Source organism: Abramis brama (genome assembly GCF_963993115.1).
Source record: "Abramis brama genome assembly, chromosome: 20".
Classification (NCBI taxonomy): Eukaryota; Metazoa; Chordata; class Actinopteri; order Cypriniformes; family Leuciscidae; genus Abramis; species Abramis brama.
The window spans coordinates 27,341,101-27,361,212 of record NC_139982.1 but is presented as its reverse complement, the minus strand read 5'-3'; the positions used below and the strand labels follow the sequence as shown (position 1 = coordinate 27,361,212).

The 20,112-nt window shown below is 36.3% G+C and overlaps 1 protein-coding gene across 1 annotated transcript; it reads left to right on the top strand.

Moving 5' to 3' along the window:
* Positions 1 to 5,343: 5,343 nt before the first annotated feature.
* muc5d (mucin 5d) lies at positions 5,344 to 19,592 on the top strand (the record flags this gene model as incomplete). The annotated part of the gene is made up of 26 exons (XM_084095228.1): positions 5,344 to 5,440; positions 5,535 to 5,549; positions 6,432 to 6,609; positions 7,048 to 7,162; positions 7,270 to 7,392; positions 7,771 to 7,981; positions 8,067 to 8,192; positions 8,474 to 8,591; positions 8,682 to 8,820; positions 9,863 to 9,970; positions 11,151 to 11,217; positions 12,791 to 12,925; positions 13,120 to 13,293; positions 13,496 to 13,590; positions 13,694 to 13,823; positions 13,980 to 14,229; positions 14,328 to 14,368; positions 14,488 to 14,585; positions 14,704 to 14,855; positions 14,952 to 15,090; positions 17,071 to 17,175; positions 17,425 to 17,601; positions 17,695 to 17,934; positions 18,280 to 18,391; positions 18,610 to 18,738; positions 19,474 to 19,592. The coding sequence occupies 26 exons, from the start codon at positions 5,344 to 5,346 to the stop codon at positions 19,590 to 19,592; spliced, it is 3,393 nt and encodes a 1,130-aa protein (XP_083951354.1).
* Positions 19,593 to 20,112: the final 520 nt, after the last annotated feature.

Genomic DNA, 20,112 nt, shown 5'->3' with positions numbered 1-20,112 from the left:
CTTCTACAGCATTGTTAATGTTAATTTTAACATTTAGGCTACTAATAGTCTACATTATTGAAATCAAAAGTTATATTTGTTAACACAGTGGTGTCATTTTTTTTTATGTAGACCCTCTTTTATAATTATATCAGCTCTTTAAAGGTGTCAGAGTAGAGAAATGTAGGCAGTCTTGAAATATAACACAGACTAAATCTTGATGACTCGACTTGGACTCAAACTCAGGTAATGGTGACTGGACTCTGACTCTTCTTTGGTGACTCGGACTCGAACACTGGGGACTCGAGACTCGACTTGGAGTCGACAGTTGGTGACTTGACTACAACACTGGCACAGGATGTGTATCAGGGTGTATGTGTCCAGATGACCTTCTAGCTGATGGCAAAGGTGGGTGTGTGGAGAGGAAAAACTGCACCTGTGTCCATAACAGACTCACCTATTCACCTGGAGAGCAAGATCAAGAGGACTGTAACACCTGGTGAGTCGGCATTGATAGAAGTAGAGGAGAATATTACAGCCATCACCATGTGTGCGCTAATTTTTGTTTGCCCAAAACAATAAGCAATTTTCAAATTATTACAAGATTACTCCTTTAAATTCTTGCTGAAAATGAGCGGTAAGAAAGAAAATAGGTGATAACCAGAGTTCATTAAAGGGTTAATCTGTCAATTACTGTCTATTTTTCAGCACATGCATAAACGGGATGTGGAATTGTACAGATAAAGAGTGTTACGGCACCTGTACCATCTTTGGCGACGGTCATTTCATGACTTTTGATGGCAGGACATTTTCTTTCCACGGAGACTGTGAACACATCTTAGCCCATGTATGTTTTTCATCAACTTGGGTTCTTGCAAACCAAAAGAAAGTTGTTGATCTTCTTGACTTTGTTTAAATGGTCAGCCTTTGTTGGATCCACGCCTGAAAAAAAAAATCTTACCATTTTACAATTGAATTTAGCATAAAACACAAAACTGGTTCCCCTAAAATTTCCCCTCTGGGACTCTCATACTATGACGCCTGTGTAAGGGACACCTGTGCAAGTGACAGCGGAGGTGACTGTGATTGTCTCTGTACTGCAGTGGCAGCTTATGCTAGCCTAGAAATCTAGACGCACCCTAGCGGCAGCAAAATGTATTTTGCAGCCAGGGTACTTTAGCAACTCTCCATTGACTTTCGAGCTGCAAAAACCTAAATTGGGTCAGGCCAATCACGTCGTGTATAGAGTAGGCGGGGCGGGCTTAACATAATGACGACAGAGTTGCGACGGTTCCCTGCTACTTGAAAACAAAGAATGGCAGCTGCTGGAGAACAGTCTCTCGAATTGGCTTTGGCCGCGACTCTGGAGGACTTGGAGTTAAGTTTTTTTTTGAGAAAAGAGCAAAGAACGGCACTTAAGTCATTCTTAAAAAAAAAGGAAGATGTGTTCGTACTTTTGCCGGCCAGATGTGGCAAAAGTTTAATCTATCAACTAGCTCCACTGTTGGGAAAACGCTCTGGTTGGTTGAAGCGCTGTCCTATTGCCTGCGGAGTGAATTTGAAAGACAGCCGTTTATCCCGCTCCTCGGATTGAGCCGTGTCTATGGTGAGTTGCCAGACCTAACATCTTGATTAATACTATTACTTCTATAAATATTTTCATAATGCTGACTGAATTGGTTGTTCTTGCAGCTTTATTCTGTGAGTACTACAACAACCCTCCAGGTGAATGTGAGTGGCACTACAAAACTTGTGGATCGACCTGCATGAAAACTTGCAGAAACCCATCAGGAACCTGCTCTAATCAAATTCCTCTCCTGGAGGGTATGAATTAATATGATCATTTATTAATATGAATAAATAAATTAGAGTAACTGCAAAATTATGAGTGAAATAATAGTTGTCATTAGTATGAATATTTTTTTCCTAGAGTAAAGAAACATTGAGTCAATAGAAATGTGTGTATCTTGTTTATTCCATCTGGCCTTTTATTATACTCCTAGGGTGTTTTCCTCAATGCCCTTCAGACAGGCCATTTTTGCGGAAGGACACCAGGAAATGTGTTACAGAGGCTGAATGTGTTTCTCTGTGTACCTATGATGGGAAGATATATACTACTGGAGAAGTGGTGTACGATACCACAGATGGGAATGGAACATGTTTCACTGCTACTGTATATGTGGATCTAATGGCATGATAATAAGAACTATTAGAAAATGCATGACAACAACTACACCATTCACTTTTACAACTCCACCACAGACTACTAAAACAACAATTACAATACCGACCACCAAGACTTTCATTTCAACACCAAAAATGCCATTAACAGCTACTTCAGCTTTTGCTATATTAACATCTACGTCAACAGAAACTTCTACTTCAGCAGTTACTGCTGCAACACCATCTACAGAAACACCACCTCCCACAGGAACAGAAACGCCATCAACAGCTACAACAACTGCTGTTCTGCATTCAAATTTAAATGTATTAAAAAAAATGTGCCTTTCTGCATCATCCTGCATGTCTTGACCACTTTTTGAAAACATTTCTTTTGATTTTGTTCTCCCCTTTTTATTTTAAGGATGCCTAGACTCTTCTGGGACACCACGAGGTGCGGCGGTGTTTAAAACCATACTCAATATGAGTATTTTATTTCATAGGTCTAAAATGTATTAATTCCAGAATGCATTCTGACAATCTCAGTGAAAAAATGAATCCAAGATGGCGGATGATAGAACTGGAGAGAGAACTGTGACTTAAATTCATCTTTATAATTCATTCAGTACTGAAAAGTATCCATAAAATAGTGCAACTATATTCGTACCAGTAACTGAATCACGTCTGCTCTGCCGACCAAAAGAGAGATCGAGCTCCAACCGCGTGCGAATTCCGGAAAACAAAAAATGCGCCACACAACATTCCCAACTCTCATTGGTCCGTCCTTCCAAACAAAAACCACCCTAATTGGCCTTTCCAAAACACACAAAAATAACCAATAAAATGAAAAGAAAACAAATACTCCGCTCATTCATGTGTCAATGCTCCCTATTCCATTTTTGTAACCTGGGTTACCAGCATTTGCCCACCTTTGGATAAAAAGTGTGGAGTCGGATATGCGCCGGTCCTGGAAGTGCCTAACGGAAAATGCTGTCCAGAAATCAAATGCGGTATCACTATTATTCACAATTCACTTCATTTTTGTGATATTCTTATGCCTGTTTTCATCTCAGATGCTGTCTGTATCACCTCAGTGCAATGAGAAATGTAAACCTGTAAGTTGTTTGACGCGTTTCTGATCGGCTTGTCTCAGGAACGAGTTTAATTTTGTTGACTTTCATTTGATGAATATATTGAAACAAGCTCGGTCAAATGCTGTGGAAAGTGTGTGCAAACTCACTGCATCATCAACATCAATGGTGTCGAGCATATACTGCAGGTAAGGTCAAATGTCAAAAGCTCAGTCTTCTTGAGGTGTGGCTGAAAAGGACAAAAATGTAAATAATTATACGTTTAAAAAATGTTTAACTTATCCTCATGTCAAAAAAATTTTTTTGCCCTTGGACACGAAATGAAATCGTTCATGCTGCTTTTTTCCATACAACAGAGGTGAATTGTCATCAAAAAACAAAACAAAACCCGAAGCTGGGCAAAAAAGCATTATAAAATTAGTTGTACACTTTATCGCAAGTTTTCTGAATGTTTGTGAGAAACAGCAAAATTTAAGCAATTATTCCCTGAATCTAAATCTAATGTTTTTGCAATGTCCTTTAACTGAATTTCACTTGTTCTCTTTTCCTTTATAGGACGGAGCCTCTTTGCCCGCTACAAACCAGGGCTGTGACAGAATCACTTGCACTAAAGTTAAAAGGATAGTTCACTTTAAAATGAAAATTCTGTCATCCTTTACTCACCCTCAAGTTGTTTCAAACCTGTATGAATTTCTTTCTTCTGCTGAACACAAAGGAAGATATTTTGAAGAATGTCAGTAACCAAACAGTTAACTGGAACCATTGACTTCCATAGTAGGAAAAAAAAAATACTATGGAAGTCAATGGTTCCAGTTAACTGTTTGGTTACTGACATTCTTCAAAATATCAGTTACTTTAGTTACTTCAGTCTTCATTTTCCTATCTCATGGAAAATGAATTGTCGGTATGTTGACTAAAATTATATGTTTATGTTATGGTCGGTGTGTTATCCTGTTGTTAAAAGAGCAGATTTCACTGTCTGAGATCTTCCTAATCTTTAGCAGTGGATTAAAGACTCCCATATTTAAAAAATACATGGATTAATCATGAAAAATGATTTTTAAAAAAAGAAGCTTATTTGTAATATACCAGACTGAAACTTGCATTGACAGGATGTCTAAATGCATCCTACAAGACCGGAATTAAAATCGAGCAAAGTTAATCAAGTATCAAAATCTTTAACAAACATGGTAGTCTTTTGGGTGATGGAAGACCACTCTGTATCAGTTTGGTTTATTATTATGTAAATACACATAGTCCTGGTTTTGCTTAGACAGGGTTTAGATTACGCCAGATTAGACCTAGGTTCAGTTAGGACATTTGCAGCTTTTATAAATATGCCTTAGAAAAACTTTACTGGTGTGCATCTTGAGACAAAACAATGGCACTGACATATTTTAAGATATGGCTCAAGCCTTTTCTGTGAAACTGGGGGTTAATGTAATAATTGTAATGGCCATATGACGTACCCAAGTTATTTGCAAATACCAGACATCCTTAAGTATTGTTTCTTTGCATGCAGTGCAACAGAAACAAGGAACATTAGGTAGTGGATCAGTTGGTTGCTCCAGTCATCTTACATTGTATTCTATCAGAAATATTTGTGGCGTTCCAGACAGGATGCCAGTCTGTGGGTTGCTCTGCGACATGCAACGGTTGATCCTGCTTCGGCTTTGTTTGAAACTATTTTCATTTGTAGAGTGAAATATAGACAAAATAGATGTCAATATTGGGTCTCTTAAATGTAAATGCAAATCTCTTGCTAACCCAGAACTAGCAACACAGGTAGATATTTATTGAATAGTTTACTGTGCATCATGCTGTGTATATTTATATATAAATTATTAGTAATTAAATCCCCACGGTCAGAACACACATCCTTGTTTAGTTTGAGATGATAACACAGATAAATGCAGTTTTGTTTATAAGAAAGTGTTTCTCACCAAGGTTTGCATAACCGTTCTCAAATACAGCTATTTGATATTACACATTCATTTGATTAAAAGATTAGCCGGGTTCCACCTTCTGATCACAAATTACATTCTTCCAACGAAATCTAAAATTCACTATAAAAGGACAAGTGCTGACAGACAGCTCACATTAGCTCTTGAGGATGGATCTCGTCTCCACAGGGACTGTGAGGATGTCCCAGATGTGGATGCTGAGATGGGTCGTTCTACTGGTGGGGCTGCAGTCCATACAAGCAAGAAGTAAGAAGACTAAACATTTAAATCAGTTTTGTTCTCATTTCACAATGCACAATATTATTGTAAATATGTATCTCTGTTTTTTATGTTGATATAGGAAGTTATATGGAAGGTATGGGTGGCCCTGTAGTGGAATTCATGACAACAGCATCTGGTAAATATTTCATTTTCATGTGTGTTATGTATTATAGATATTAATTGAGGGAGTCAATTTAATGCATTTTTTTATGAATTGTATTTGCAAATTCATTTCTTGGATTAATGTAGGGGGGAGTGTGTATTTATTAGAATAATCAGAATAATAATAGAAGTTAAAAGATACCATACCATTAAAACACAATATGTTGATTCCACATTAATTTGCTTTGGTTTGTAAATAAACAGCATTTATGATAAGTTTAAATGTATTAATTGCACCTTACATGATTAATCACAATGAATCATGGAAAATTATTAAATTATCAAGTTAAATGTTTTAAATTGATTCACAGCCCTGTTAATTGACATATCATGAAAACATTTAGCCCCAGTGCTAATTGAATTGATTTACAAAGAATTAAAATGATACAATTATTAAGTAATAATAACAATTATATCAATAATAATTAATAATAATAATAATTATCTTGATAAATCTCTGAATATTTTTTCAGATAAATGTCTGAATGAACCTACACATTGTCTTGTACAATAAATACCCTCACTAATTAAATACTGATAGTAATACCAGCAGATATCTTAAAAACAAACTCTTCCTCTTGTCTTCTTTTTTAGTGTTCCCTCCTAACATGAAAACTCTGATGGTAACTAGAGGTATGAAGTCTTTCATAGTGTTTTTGAATAAATTAAACAGTGCTAGTACAGATATATTATTGATATATATTCTCTCTGTTGGGTTTAGAAGAACCAAATCCAAATTCTTATCATCAATCCATGATCTGCAGTACATGGGGAAATTTTCACTTCAAGACATTTGATGGTAATTTCTTTCAAGTGCCAGACACGTGCAACTACGTTCTGGCGGTGATGTGTCACAGCACACCACCTGATTTTAACATCCAAATGCAAAGAGAGATTGTGAATGGCTCAATCGTTTTTAGCAAAATCACAATAGATCTACTGGAGGCAGTCATTAAACTCACCAACAACCACATCATCATGGACGATCAAGTGTGAGTTTATTTTTATTAACTTAAAGGGATAGTTCACCCAAAAATGAAAATTCTGTCATCATTTACTCACCCTCAAGTTGTTCCAAACCTGTATGAGTTTCTTTGTTCTGCTGAACACAAAAGAAGATATTTGGAAGAATGTTTGTAACCAAACAGATCTCGGTCCCCATTGACTTCCATAGTATATTTTTTTCCTATGGTAGTCAATGGGGACCGAGATCTGTTTGGTTACAAACATTCTTCCAAATATCTTCTTTTGTGTTCAGCAGAACAAAGAAACTCGTACAGGTTTGGAACAACTTGAGGGTGAGTAAATGATGACAGAATTTTCATTTTTGGGTGAACTATCCCTTTAAGACTGCATCCAAATGTCCATGATTTTTCGTAAACACATCTTTCTTTTATTGAATGTTTTCTTATTGCAACTTGCTCTATCAGGTTGTATAATTCAACCTATAAGAATGGAATTACTGTTGAGCTGAGCACATCAGTTGTTAAGATCTCAAACAAACATGGAGTGACTGTCTTTTGGGAGAAGGACCAATCTTTATTGGTATGTTATTTCTCTGTTCAAATATGCAATTACTGTATAGTATATTTGTAACCCAAAGGCCAGATCTCAGTCTTCTAAAAATCTTATATTTTTATGTAATATTCCAGATTGAACTTTCAGAAAAGTACAAAGGTCAGACCTGTGGACTCTGTGGAAACTTCAATGGCAACCAGGCTGATGATTCAGTTGACAATGGTAAACCTCATTATGATAAAATCACCAGCAGTTCAGTAATTCATATTTTATTGAGATCACATTTTGATGAAATCTTTTTTTGATACAATTTGAAACATGTATAGATGTTAATGATCTGGCCAAATTGAGGGTGCCTTCACTTGAATCCTGTGGCAACGTCAATCTTCCTAATGATCAGTGCGAAAATCAGGTATTATGACAAAATAGTAAAAGATGTTTGGGCTGTGCTCACATTTCTTGAAATAAAATAGAAAAATTTATTTTTCATATTCTATTGCTTCTTTTAAATTTTATAATATTTCAGTATTTGTTCAAATTTGTTATGGTTCTATATTGCTTAGTTGAAGGGCCTTTAAAAATGCTAAAAATCACCAGTGGGGTTCTATGATTTTTTTTTTTTTTAAATCTCCCAGACAAGTGTTTGCCTTGAGTATCTCAGCAGTCCAGGGTTTAGCGACTGTTACAATGTGATGGACATGGGTTCATTTGAAGAAGCCTGTGTGAACGACCTGTGTCGATGTTACGGCAATTACGACTGTCTCTGCAGCACACTCACAGAGATTTCACGACAGTGCACACATGCTGGAGGAAAACCAGGAACATGGAGGACAGAGCAGCTCTGTCGTGAGTATCATTTCTGGAAGCTTGCTATAAACAAATTAAATCAATAGATAGATTTGTGACTTATTATGTGTTCTGCTTGGAGCAGCAAAGTCATGTCCTCTAAACATGCAATACCTGGAGTGTGGAAGTCCGTGCAAGAACACCTGCAAAGATCCAAATGCAGATCTGATGTGTAAAGAACACTGTGTGGACGGCTGTTTCTGCCCTGAAGGTAACAATTTATAAGAGACAAGGTTTATAGTCTTATACTCACCAAGGCTGCATTTTTTATATTAAAAATGATCATTTTCTTATGAGAAATTATTTATAAAATGCTAGGAGGTGTTTTTTTTGCACCTAAGCATTACCACTTGATGGGTCTATTTTCAAATGAAGCTTCTTGCAAGAATAACCTTATCATGCTTAAAGTATTACATTTGATACAAGAAGCTTAGGTATCAGAACTGTTTGGGTTATTATGTTCTCAATAAATTTTGCCTACTTTTTGTGAAGGCACCGTTGAGGATGATATTGGTAATAATGGATGTGTTCATGTAAACGAGTGTCCATGTGAGCACAATGGCAACATATACTCATCAGGAAAGTCATACACACAAGCTTGTAAAACATGGTGAGTCGTTTGTAATAGACCACATGAACCAGTCAGACCTAACATTTGACAGAATACACATATGCTAACACTGCTTTCATACTGTCTCAGTGTGTGTGCTGCTGGATATTGGAACTGCATGGATCTGGAATGTCCCGGAATCTGCTCTGTTGTGGGAGGGTCTCACATCACCACTTATGATGGAAAAAAATTTACTTTTAATGGCAACTGTGACTACATCCTCACTAAGGTCTGCGACTCTCAATAAAGCAAATGCACCTTAAAGGAGAACTCAATTTTAATTTTTTTTTGTAAATTTGGACTGCTGTCAATACAGAGAACAACGACAAAAATCGGTGTTGCCTACACCGTGTTATCCTCTTTTTAAAATTTGCACCCTGTTGACTTAAATGGGGCAAGATTTAAACCTGCTTTTAGCCTCTTAACATCCTTGATGTGTCATTACAAGTGCACAGGTCATGTGAGTGATTCCTTCGGAGTGAACGCGGGTCAATCTGACTGCAGTAGATGTGAAAGATATGAATAAAAATGATGTTATTTCTGCCAGCGCACATACCTGTATTTACATCCTGTTTTCGGTCGAAGTCCATAGTAATCGATTGTCGAGTTCACGCGCGTGATCATAGGCATAGATATCACATATAAACGCTAGATGTCTCGTGCGCGCTGCTGGCCAATGGAGGTCGATGTCCCCACGTGGCGGCCATCATGCCAGAGGCAGCTAAATAACCATAACTTGCTAAATTTTCTACCGATTTTCAAACGGTTTGGTTTGTTATAAACGTCAGAGATGTAGTTATGACACTGCATACATACACTGCATACATATGAATAATTATAACATACATGTTCAAGCATTCGGAATTATAGCCACATTAATAACATTTGTAAGAAACCAAACCGTTTGTAAATCCGTCAAGATTTCAGCGAGATAAGAGGATTTGTGTGCGTGCTGATCACTCAACTTACATTAAGCCTGCCTGTGACAAGATGGCCGAACGGTGATGCCGGAAGTGACTGCGCCATAAGACATCTAGCGTTTATATATGATATCTATGATCATAGGTGCTAAACCAATGTGCGTGAACTTGACAATCGATTACTATGGACTTCCTATGTTCTCTGTATTGACAGCACTCCAAATGTACAAAAAAAATGAGCTCAATGTTAAAATTGACCGGAGTTCTCCTTTAACCTGGACTAAAAGAGACTCAATGAAAAGATCAATTATTTAAATTATGAATTTTATTGTTCTGTTTTTTTGGTTTCAGCACGCTAATGACAGTGATATTGCTGTCATGGGAAATCTGGCAGTGTGTGTTCCGGGCCAAACAGACACATGTCTAAATTCAGTGACCCTTCTCATCTCGGGGACCACTGTAAGATCTGTTTAATATTCATATATTTATTAATTCCTATATGACCTCATAACTAATGAAATAATCTTTTAATCTCAAAATGATAGTCAGACATGTCATACTATGCTATACTGGTTTTCAGCTAAATTTAAAAAGTAAAACAATCACGAAAAACAAGACGATTCATGAAAAAAGTAAAAAAAAAGCCCTTGTTAATGAATACATTCCATTTCTATAAACTATAAATGACAGCACAACTCTGACATCAGGAAAAATGTCTTTTAAATTTTCAGTTAAAACCACCTTGTTTATACAACCGCAGTTACAAAAATATTCATTGTTTTTCTGATTTAACAGAAATTATTCTAATTTAAGAGGGTTTTGAACTAACTTTTTGCTAGAGAAAACAAGCAATCACTGCTAGAGGACACAAGCATTTGTATAATTGAACTTTTGACTCAGAACCTCATATACTGAAAGAAATATGATCAATATGACAACATATGCTTTTTCATTGCTTTAACTCATCAAAATAAGTTAACTTTTTTATGTTATACTAGAGTCATTCATTCATTTTTTTAAGTCAGTTTAATGTAATATAAGTTGAAATTACATCCAAGTTAATTGTATTTTAACTTTTTACTTTTTACTCAAAAAGAAAAATCCTGTCTTCATTTACTCACCCATTGTTGAGATGAAACCCATACAAGTTTCTGAAGAATGTATTGGTTGCTTTTTTAATACAGTGACGGAGAATGTAGCTGGAGCTTTCATGCAGAAGCACCATAAAAAAAAGTAATTTAGATGACCCACATGCTGTATTTGGCTAGTATTGATGTCTACCTGATTTATTCTTTGATAAAAAAAAAGAAAAGAAAAAAGATACTTTTATGGTTATTTTGCATCCCTTTTTAAAGCTTGAACATCTTGGACAATTCTTGAAAATGTTCCCTTTTGTGTCCCGAGAAAGTCAATCAGTCAATCATATTGGTTTGGCATAAGGACGATACAAGGATGATATGATGACATAATGTTTTTGTGAACTATTTCTATTTAATTTCATACTAGCATGCAATCTTGTGTGCTAATTTTTTGTACATTTTATATTAGTAATCTGGATTTATTTAATTTATTCATTATATTCACAGTAAAACAATATAACTATTTTTTTTGTTTTGTTGCTGTTTTACTTTCAAAACAGATTAGTTTTTCCTCCAGTGGATCCGTTATAATGAATGAACGTCCATATCTGCTTCCTGTCCTCGAAGGTGGGTTATCCCCAGCAAACACAAAATGCTCATCTAACGTTAGTGTACAACAAATAATATGTCTCGCACATCAGATCTCTGTACAACCGACAGAGAACTGTAAGAATGTCTGTCCTGTTAGCTGGATCATATAAATCACTTTATTGTTTACCTGTCTTACAGAATTTATTAATACTCAAAATTATCATCCCTCCTTATGTACACTGTAAAAAATTTACCCTTGATTTTTACGGTAAAAAACCGGCAGCTGTGGTTGCCAGAACTTTACCGTCAAAAATACGGTAGCAACCCGTTATTGGTTTTACAGACTTAACTTAAAATTTACAGTAATAAACCGTATTTTATTATCTGATATAATGTGAATTTACCATCCTATTGAAGTATCAATATCTGTTTTGTACCATAATACATTGATAACCACCAATCACAGCAGTGATGATAGTCACATGATTAATCAAAGCTCATCACAAGCAGCTCTTCCACAAGAAAGTTAACACTACAGCAGCTGCAGTGTCATTCAGACAAACATTAAACACCATCAAGGTAACACACACATGACATTTTAAAAATGCAATAAACATTAATTTAACAACAATAAATGTAACATAAAACCCTAATGTACATAACTGATTAGAAAAAACGAAGAAAACTATGAAGAAACAGTTATTTCAACAAAAACACATCAAATGTGAAGTGTCACACAGGGAATTGTGGGAATGTCAATTTACGGGTTTTCACTGTAAATTATACAATGAGTTGTTCTTTTTCACTTTCAAAAACTGTAAATTTAACGGTATTTTACTGTAAAATTACATTAAATGTACCATTAGATCTATCACAGTTATTTACCGTATATAGTACGGAAACTTTTTTTATTTTTTTTATTTTATAGTACGGTCTTTTACCGTTAAAATTACGATAATTTTTTACAGTATATAGTTTTACAAACTATAGTTTAGTATTTTATTCTTTTTTTATTTTTATTTTTATCTTCATTTATTTTCTTATTGTTTTTATTTTACTTTTTAATTCATTTATTTTACATTTCCTTTTCAGGCTTCATTGAGGGGTTGTGAATCACTGTATTGTGTGCACAAATTCCCGTACTGGCTCTGGAAGTGCTTGAAAGTGGACAAGCTCAAAATGTTTTAGACCCCATTTATACCTGTGTTTAGTGTTGTCCATTTGTGATCTGATCGGCCAAAACGCATCTTAATAACAGGTGTAAACAGGGCCTTAATGGCAGTTTGTTTTTTCAAAACTTCTATCGCGTGTCCTGATGTGTATTGTGTATTTGGCTCGTGCAATTTATGTTTTGCGCTTCAGAAAATGTAACAGAATATACGTTGAGGGAACATAGTGAGCATTGATGCTCCCTGGTTTTTGCGGTGCATTGTGGGATTTTTTAAGGAGCAAACGTTTCAGTACACTAGAAGGATTTTGCGATTGAGACAGCCTTTAAAATGGCCAAGTTCCTGGTCAATGCCCTGACTACTGAACTAGGGAGCTGATTGAGATGCAAAACTCTTTTGTGCCTTGTTTTATTTCTCACCCACTCATTTGTCCCATGCAGGTCCTGTGAGCATCTTCCAGCCCTCTTCCTCCTTCATTATTGCTGATATGAAGAGTCTTCGTCTAGAGATCCAGTTGGCTCCAGTCATGCAGTTGTATATTGTAGCCAGCACTGAAGAGAAAGGGAAAATGAGTGGTTAGTAAATAAGCAAATCATTTTGTAATTTTGATTGTAATGATGACCCCTCTAATGTAAGTAATAACTCTACCCTCTGCACATAGGAAAAGACTTGTTATACAAAGTATGAATCATATACAGTAGAAAAAATTAATAAAAGAGTATGTTATGACTGTCTCTAACTTCGTTTAATTCTACGCCTTGCTCCTCAGGTTTATGTGGAAACTATAACGACATCCAAGAAGACGACTTTAAAACGGAATCAGGCATTACAGAGGGCACACCAACAACATTTGTCAACTTATGGACGAAAAACTTGTACAGTTGTACAGATGTCAAAAACACATTTTTCCCAGAAAATCCCTGTAGCGTGATTTCACAGACAGGTACTCAGTTTTATAAACATTAATAAAACATGCACTGATATGGATTTGGAGAGAATATAAAAGAAATAGTTCATAGTATAAATAGAGGCTTTGCTTTCCCCTTCCTGATATTTTTGATCCATGTTATTTGGGATACTAGAGGACAAGGACAGGATAGGGTTCAAATTAAGCTGTGCTGAATGTTTTTATCCATTTCATTCAGAGACAATAGCTAAAGACTGGTGTTCCCGTCTCACAAACCAAAACGGAGTCTTTTCCCCATGTCATTCGGAAATATGTCCTGAGATTTACTACAAAGTGAGTGTTTTTGCACTGAACAGACTCTTTTCATTTAAATTATATGGTACATATATTTAAAGAGCCCCCATTATTAATGTAATTTGGTTTTCATCCTTTGCAGTGGTGCGTCTATGACACATGCAAGTGTTCAGATATTAAGAAGTGTATGTGTGCGGCCATGTCCACTTATGCCCACGCATGTGCTGCCAAAGGAGTCATTCTCCAGGGCTGGATGGATTCAGAACCCTGTGGTGAGAACTTCATTTATTTGTATAGCATGAAATGTAAATGTGAATGCGAGTATTATATTATTAATGTGCATTTGAATCACATTGTGTTGATTTTGCATGAAATGAAACAATGAATCACAACAAAAGTGTGGTAATCTATCTGCACAGTGACTCTAGAGTCCAGGAAGTGTTCAGGAAACATGAAGTACTCTTACGGAGTGACCAGCTGTGGAAGCACCTGCCGATCTCTCAATGTACATGATAACACCTGCCAAGGGTCCTTCACACCTGTAGACGGCTGTGTCTGTCCTGAGGGAACATACCTTAATGAAGAAGACAGCTGTGTACATGCTGACCAGTGTCCTTGTTACAATGGTGACAAGGTCATAGACGCATCAGAAATATTCTACAACAATGGTGTTAAATGGTAAAAATAGTAGTTTAACATACCCCATTATTGACTCATTCATTATTGATAAAAACCCTGTAGTTACTCTTGATGTTTCCTTTTTTGTCATGTTACAGCAAATGTAACCATGGCAAATTGAACTGCACCAGCCAAGAAGGTGAGCAGAAAATACCTCTTCAGCAATACCGTCTGCCAAATTCAAACTTAAGACATTACTGAGATTGGCATGAAGTGTGCAAGTTTTCTGCTCCTCATCCATGTGCTATTCTGATTTAGACTGTGACGATCCAATGGTCTTCTTCAACTGCTCAAATCCAGGAACAAGAGGGACAGAGTGTCAGAGGACATGTGAGAAACAAGACCCAAACAATTGTGTGAGTTAGAATGGATGGATGGATGGATGAGGATACATGAATAATAGGATGAAAAGAATAATATATATATATATATATATTGCTTGGGACATAATTCTTTGGTTTGTATTGGCTATAGGTGAGCACAGGGTGTGTATCCGGGTGTATGTGTCCCGACGGCCTTCTGGCTGATGGCAAAGGTGGGTGTGTGGAGAGGGAAAACTGTAAATGTACCCACGATGGAGGCAACTATTCACCTGGGGACCAAGTTCTGCAGGACTGTAACACCTGGTGAGCCAGACACCCAATCATCATATAGATAATCCATGTTGTTATAGTGTGTTGTTAACAATGATGATAATTGTTTAATAAAAATTAAAATTTTAGCACATGCATAGACGGGATGTGGATTTGTACTGAGAAGCCATGCTACGGCACCTGTACCATCTACGGTGAAGGTCATTTCATGACTTTTGATGGCAGGAGTTATTCCTTCCACGGAGACTGTGAACACATCATAGCCCATGTATGTTTTTCCTTGTCTGTGTCACTCAGTGGTGGATAGTAACTATTTTTACTTTGTTACTGTAGTCTAATTAAGTAAATTTTTAAGTATCTGTACTTATTTTAGAGTACAGCCTTTATTTCATTACATAACGAAATAATATATGAATATATGTAAGGAATAATTGACTCCAGGCTGTTGAATTATTCAAAAATAATGCGCTCCCGATCACATTTATAAGTGATATATAATTAAGGAAGGCTGGAAGTGAAAAACGCCTTATATTCAGGTGTGTATAATTATTAAGCCAATTTTCTTTTACAGGTAAAATTGCCCAAAAAAGAGATTTAACACGTACTGAAAAGTAAAGAAGCAATTAAATGCACATGAGAAGGATGCAATACTATAAATTGTTAAATTAGGAGAGACCAATGGACAGCAAAATGCTTATTGGTACTTCTGGAGACTCCAGGGTAGGTTGCCATTCTGGAAAGTGGTGGCACTGGAGAGTAAAGGGTTCCTGATGGTTTCACACTTAATTTTTTTTTTTTTTTTTTTTTTGCAGTCAGCATGTACAGTGCAATGCATAAGTGAATACACCCATGCTAAAGTTGACTAAAAAGAGGAATAAAAAATCATATTTTGGAAATTGAACTTAATGCCTTAATTTAAAAAATTAGGAAAAATCCAACCTTTAAGGACACCAATTTTCTTTGTGAATGAATAATGTATCGTAAATAAATAAATGTTCTTCCTTAAAATACATGGTGCATAAGTGAGTACACCCCTATGTTAAATTCCCATAGAGGCAGGCAGATTTTTATTTTTAAGTATTTTTAAAAAAAACATTTTAGGATACTATGCATCCTGATAAAGTTCCCTTGGCCTTTGGAATTAAAATAGCCCCACATCATCACATAGCCTTCACCATACCTAGAGATTGGCATGGGGTACTTTCCATAAGATCATCTCTCAATGCAAATCAAACTAGCTTTTAGGCTAACTGAAATAAAATCATGCCAATCTCTAGGTATGGTGAAGGCTATGTGATGATGTGGGGCTATTTTAATTCCAAAGGCCAAGGGAACTTTATCAGGATGCATAGTATCCTAAAAAAAAATATAAAAAAATACTTAAAAATAAAAATCTGCCTGCCTCTATGGGAATTTAACATAGGGGTGTACTCACTTATGCACCATGTATTTTAAGGAAGAACATTTATTTATTTACGATACATTATTCATTCACAAAGAAAATTGGTGTCCTTAAAGGTTGGATTTTTCCTAATTTTTTAAATTAAGGCATTAAGTTCAATTTCCAAAATATGATTTTTTATTCCTCTTTTTAGTCAACTTTAGCATGGGTGTATTCACTTATGCATTGCACTGTATCTTTTCTTCTTGTCCTTTTCTTGTATGAACCTTGCTAAACCAACAAACGTTTTGCTGTCCAGTGGTCATGCCTTCATTTAGCAATTTCTAGTATTGTATAAGTATTGGAGCCTTCTTATGAGCATTTAATAATTTTTTACTTTTCAGTGTGAGTTAAATTTCTTTTTTGGCCCATTTTACCCGTAAAAGAAAACCTGCTGATTAATGATGCATTATTCGTAACAATTATATATCACTTATAAATGATTAAACACTTATAATTGATTGTTCCTATCCAGTTCCTTGCGAGTGCCATCAAGATTAACCTCTGGTGCCGTGCACTTGTCGCGAGAGCCCGCCCACACACTGTTCTGATTGGCTGTGGTTTTTGATTGATTTTGTCACAACTTGTAGCCCCTTCACGTCTGGTGTGGACAGATAAATACTCGGTGTAATACTCTAATGAGAGTTAATTGACATGTACTGGCCGCCTAGTTGCAAAGTTACTGATAGTCAAAAGAATGTTCAAAAAGGAGCATTAAAATAAAGTGTTACACAACTGTTTAGTGAATTAACCCTTCCATGTCTACTTCTTCACTGCCTGACCAGTTACTGTGTGTAACCCCTCTAGGATGATTGCAATATGGACCAGACTCACTCATTCCGCCTTGTCACAGAGAACAAACTCTGTGGGACCGCCAACACCATCTGCAAGTCAATCAGTCTCTCATTTGGGGTGAGTTTATTTCATAGCTCAAACTGAGCATGAATGTATTATTAGAAAATGTGTAAAAATGTGCAATAAACAACAAAATCACAAACATGTATAATTTATATAATGAGGATAGATATTTGTAAAAATTATAAATGCAAAATCTGTAAATATTTTTTTGTCCTTTGTGATAATATCATAATAGAAAGATATCCAATTACCTATATCAGTTTCATGGAGAATGTTTTGCTACTCACTATTTAAATCCTGCAGCAAAACGAGATACTTTTATCAGAGGATGGAGTCAAAGTTGTTGAAAGCAATGGCACTGATTACCAATATAAGATCCATTATGTGGGGATATATATTGTCACAGAGGTCAAAGGTCTTTTGAACTTAATCTGGGACAATAAAACAAGTCTGATGCTCCAGCTCCATCCCAAATTAAAGGTATGCATTCCTTAAAGGTACAGCCATTCAGACACAAACACACACAACCACTTACAACTCCTCACCTAAAAACCCACATTATCTCTATGACAGGGCAAGGTGTGTGGACTGTGTGGAAACTTTGATAGCAATGCGAACAATGACTTTGGTAAGCACAATGGAGAAGAGGTGACGGCTCCAAAGGAATTTGGGAATAGCTGGAAGGTGAAAACCGACTGCCCAGATGTGACAAATGCAGTGGACCTTTGTGAACAAAATCCACATCGGAAAGCCTGGGCTGTAAAACAATGCAACATCATTAATAGCAAAGCCTTTGATGAATGTCGTGCATCTGTAAGTATCAGTGTAAACAATTTTTAGGACAAAGGGGATTTGTTAAAGGTTTATTATTTTTTCAATGTTGAAATAAAATGATTTGACCAATGACAGACAGCAGGAGTGTTTGGGAAACTTTTTTAAAATCAATCATTATTTTTACAATTCTATTTTGTGGTGCTAGTGAAAATAGTTTTCTTAATAGTGTATATTAATTTAATTTAATTTAATTTAATTTAATTTAATTTAATTTAATTTAATTTAATTTAATTTAATTTAATTTAATTTAATTTAATTTAATTTAATAAACCCTTGAGGAAGAGGAAGCAAAAACTTTGTCTGTCTGTGTCTTTCTGTTCCTAGGTGGCCTCTGGCCCATACTATGAAGCCTGTGAAAAGGACACCTGTGCATGTGACACTGGAGGTGACTGTGATTGTCTCTGTACTGCAGTGGCAGCTTATGCTGCTGAATGCCGTAAAAAAGGAGTTTGTGTAACATGGCGGAGCCCAGACTTTTGCCGTAAGTCACAAATTTTCTAAAAATAAATGACCTTTTTGGTTACTTTTATCTATAAACTTTAATTGCTCAGTGTCATAGAACTTAGTTTCTGTTGGTATATTACAGATCTGCATAATCTTCTATGATCTTTAAAAACATTGTCATAGTGCTCACTGAAATGTTTGTTTTTGCAGCTTTATTCTGTGACTATTACAACTCCGATGATGAATGTGAGTGGCACTATGAATCCTGTGGACCAACTTGCATAAAAACCTGCAGAAACCCATCAGGAATTTGCTCTGATCAAATTCCTACTCCTGAAGGTTATATTTTTACATGTATTTTTGCTCTACTAGTTGAACTACAAATCAAACTAGATTTGATAAATCTAAGAACATATTTTATAAATGTACAACAGCAGAGGATTTTATTTACTTGCACAATTAGAAAGAAACTAAGGCTGCAACAAGTGATGAGCACAAATACATGAGAATGTATTTTTTAAAAAAAAATACAAAATACCTCAGTTTTAAATAGATCAAAATAAAATACAAAACACTATGGGGAAAATATATTAAAATACAATATTTTGCATCTCGACAATACACAAAATGCATGTAAAATTGGTCATACGATGAAACCTCAGTATTGGGCTGAACCTGTTCTGAATGCAAAGAACTTTTTGCAACTACTTTGAAACTTTTGTTTTCATTTCACCTTGCTCTTCCCTTCCCCTGCCTAGGAAATTACAAACAATTTTTTTTTCAATGATAGTTAGTCAACTCGCTAATGATAGTTGGACTAGCTCGTGGCTGGCTGCTTGCTAGTTTTGATTTCCTCATTGTTGACAAGAATTGCACTGTGAAGGAGTATCCTTGCTATTTTAAAGGAAGCTCCACTCTCGCGTGACTTTCTTTGCGGGGGATGGGAGCCAGATATCTGCGCAACACGGTTTGGGTCCTGCGGCTGCTGAGACAAAAAATTGGGTTGTAGGGATTGCAGATGAAGCTTCCAGAGTAATTTGAAACAGGTATATCCCTTTCTCTGGCTTTCTCTAGCTCTAGCCAAGAGCACTCCATGTCTCTTTGGACTGGATGACATAGGGGACCTGCTTAAAGCAGGCAATGTGCTGCCCTGGAGGAATGGTGGTAGAAGTCTTTCGGTTCCTTTTTATTAAGGTGACGCCCAGGGAAACAGCAACTGACAGGGAAAGTGGCCTTTATCGCCATTGCCGTCCCACTTACTCATTCGTTGCCCCATCCAGCATTTTAGTTCGGAGGCAATTTGGTCTGGGAGGAAAGGATTAAGAGCGCGATATGGGGTAGAGTTGCTACTGGTGTTAGTTGCTGCTCACTCGTACGTATGTCACCATTCAAGCTAAGAGGCTGGAAGTTTTTCCTGGCTGGATCTTCTGAAGTACTTTTGCTATTCTCCTCCAAGGAGGACTGAGGGTTAGAGCAGGTAGTTGATAAGAGCAGATGGATTAAGCACTAAAAAGGGCGTCCCTCGCTCTCTTCTGTAGCCTCTCCAAGTTCTTTGAAACTGGACGGTGAAGTACATGCTCCACTCGGTTGGGTCGCTTTTAAAGAGCTTTACAATTTGCAAGGCCTGGGGACGGCTGATGCAGTGCAGTAGTAGTCTGCTCTCTTCCAGAGTGGAAGTTGTTGGCGGATGCAGCTGAAGCTGTGGCCTTCCTA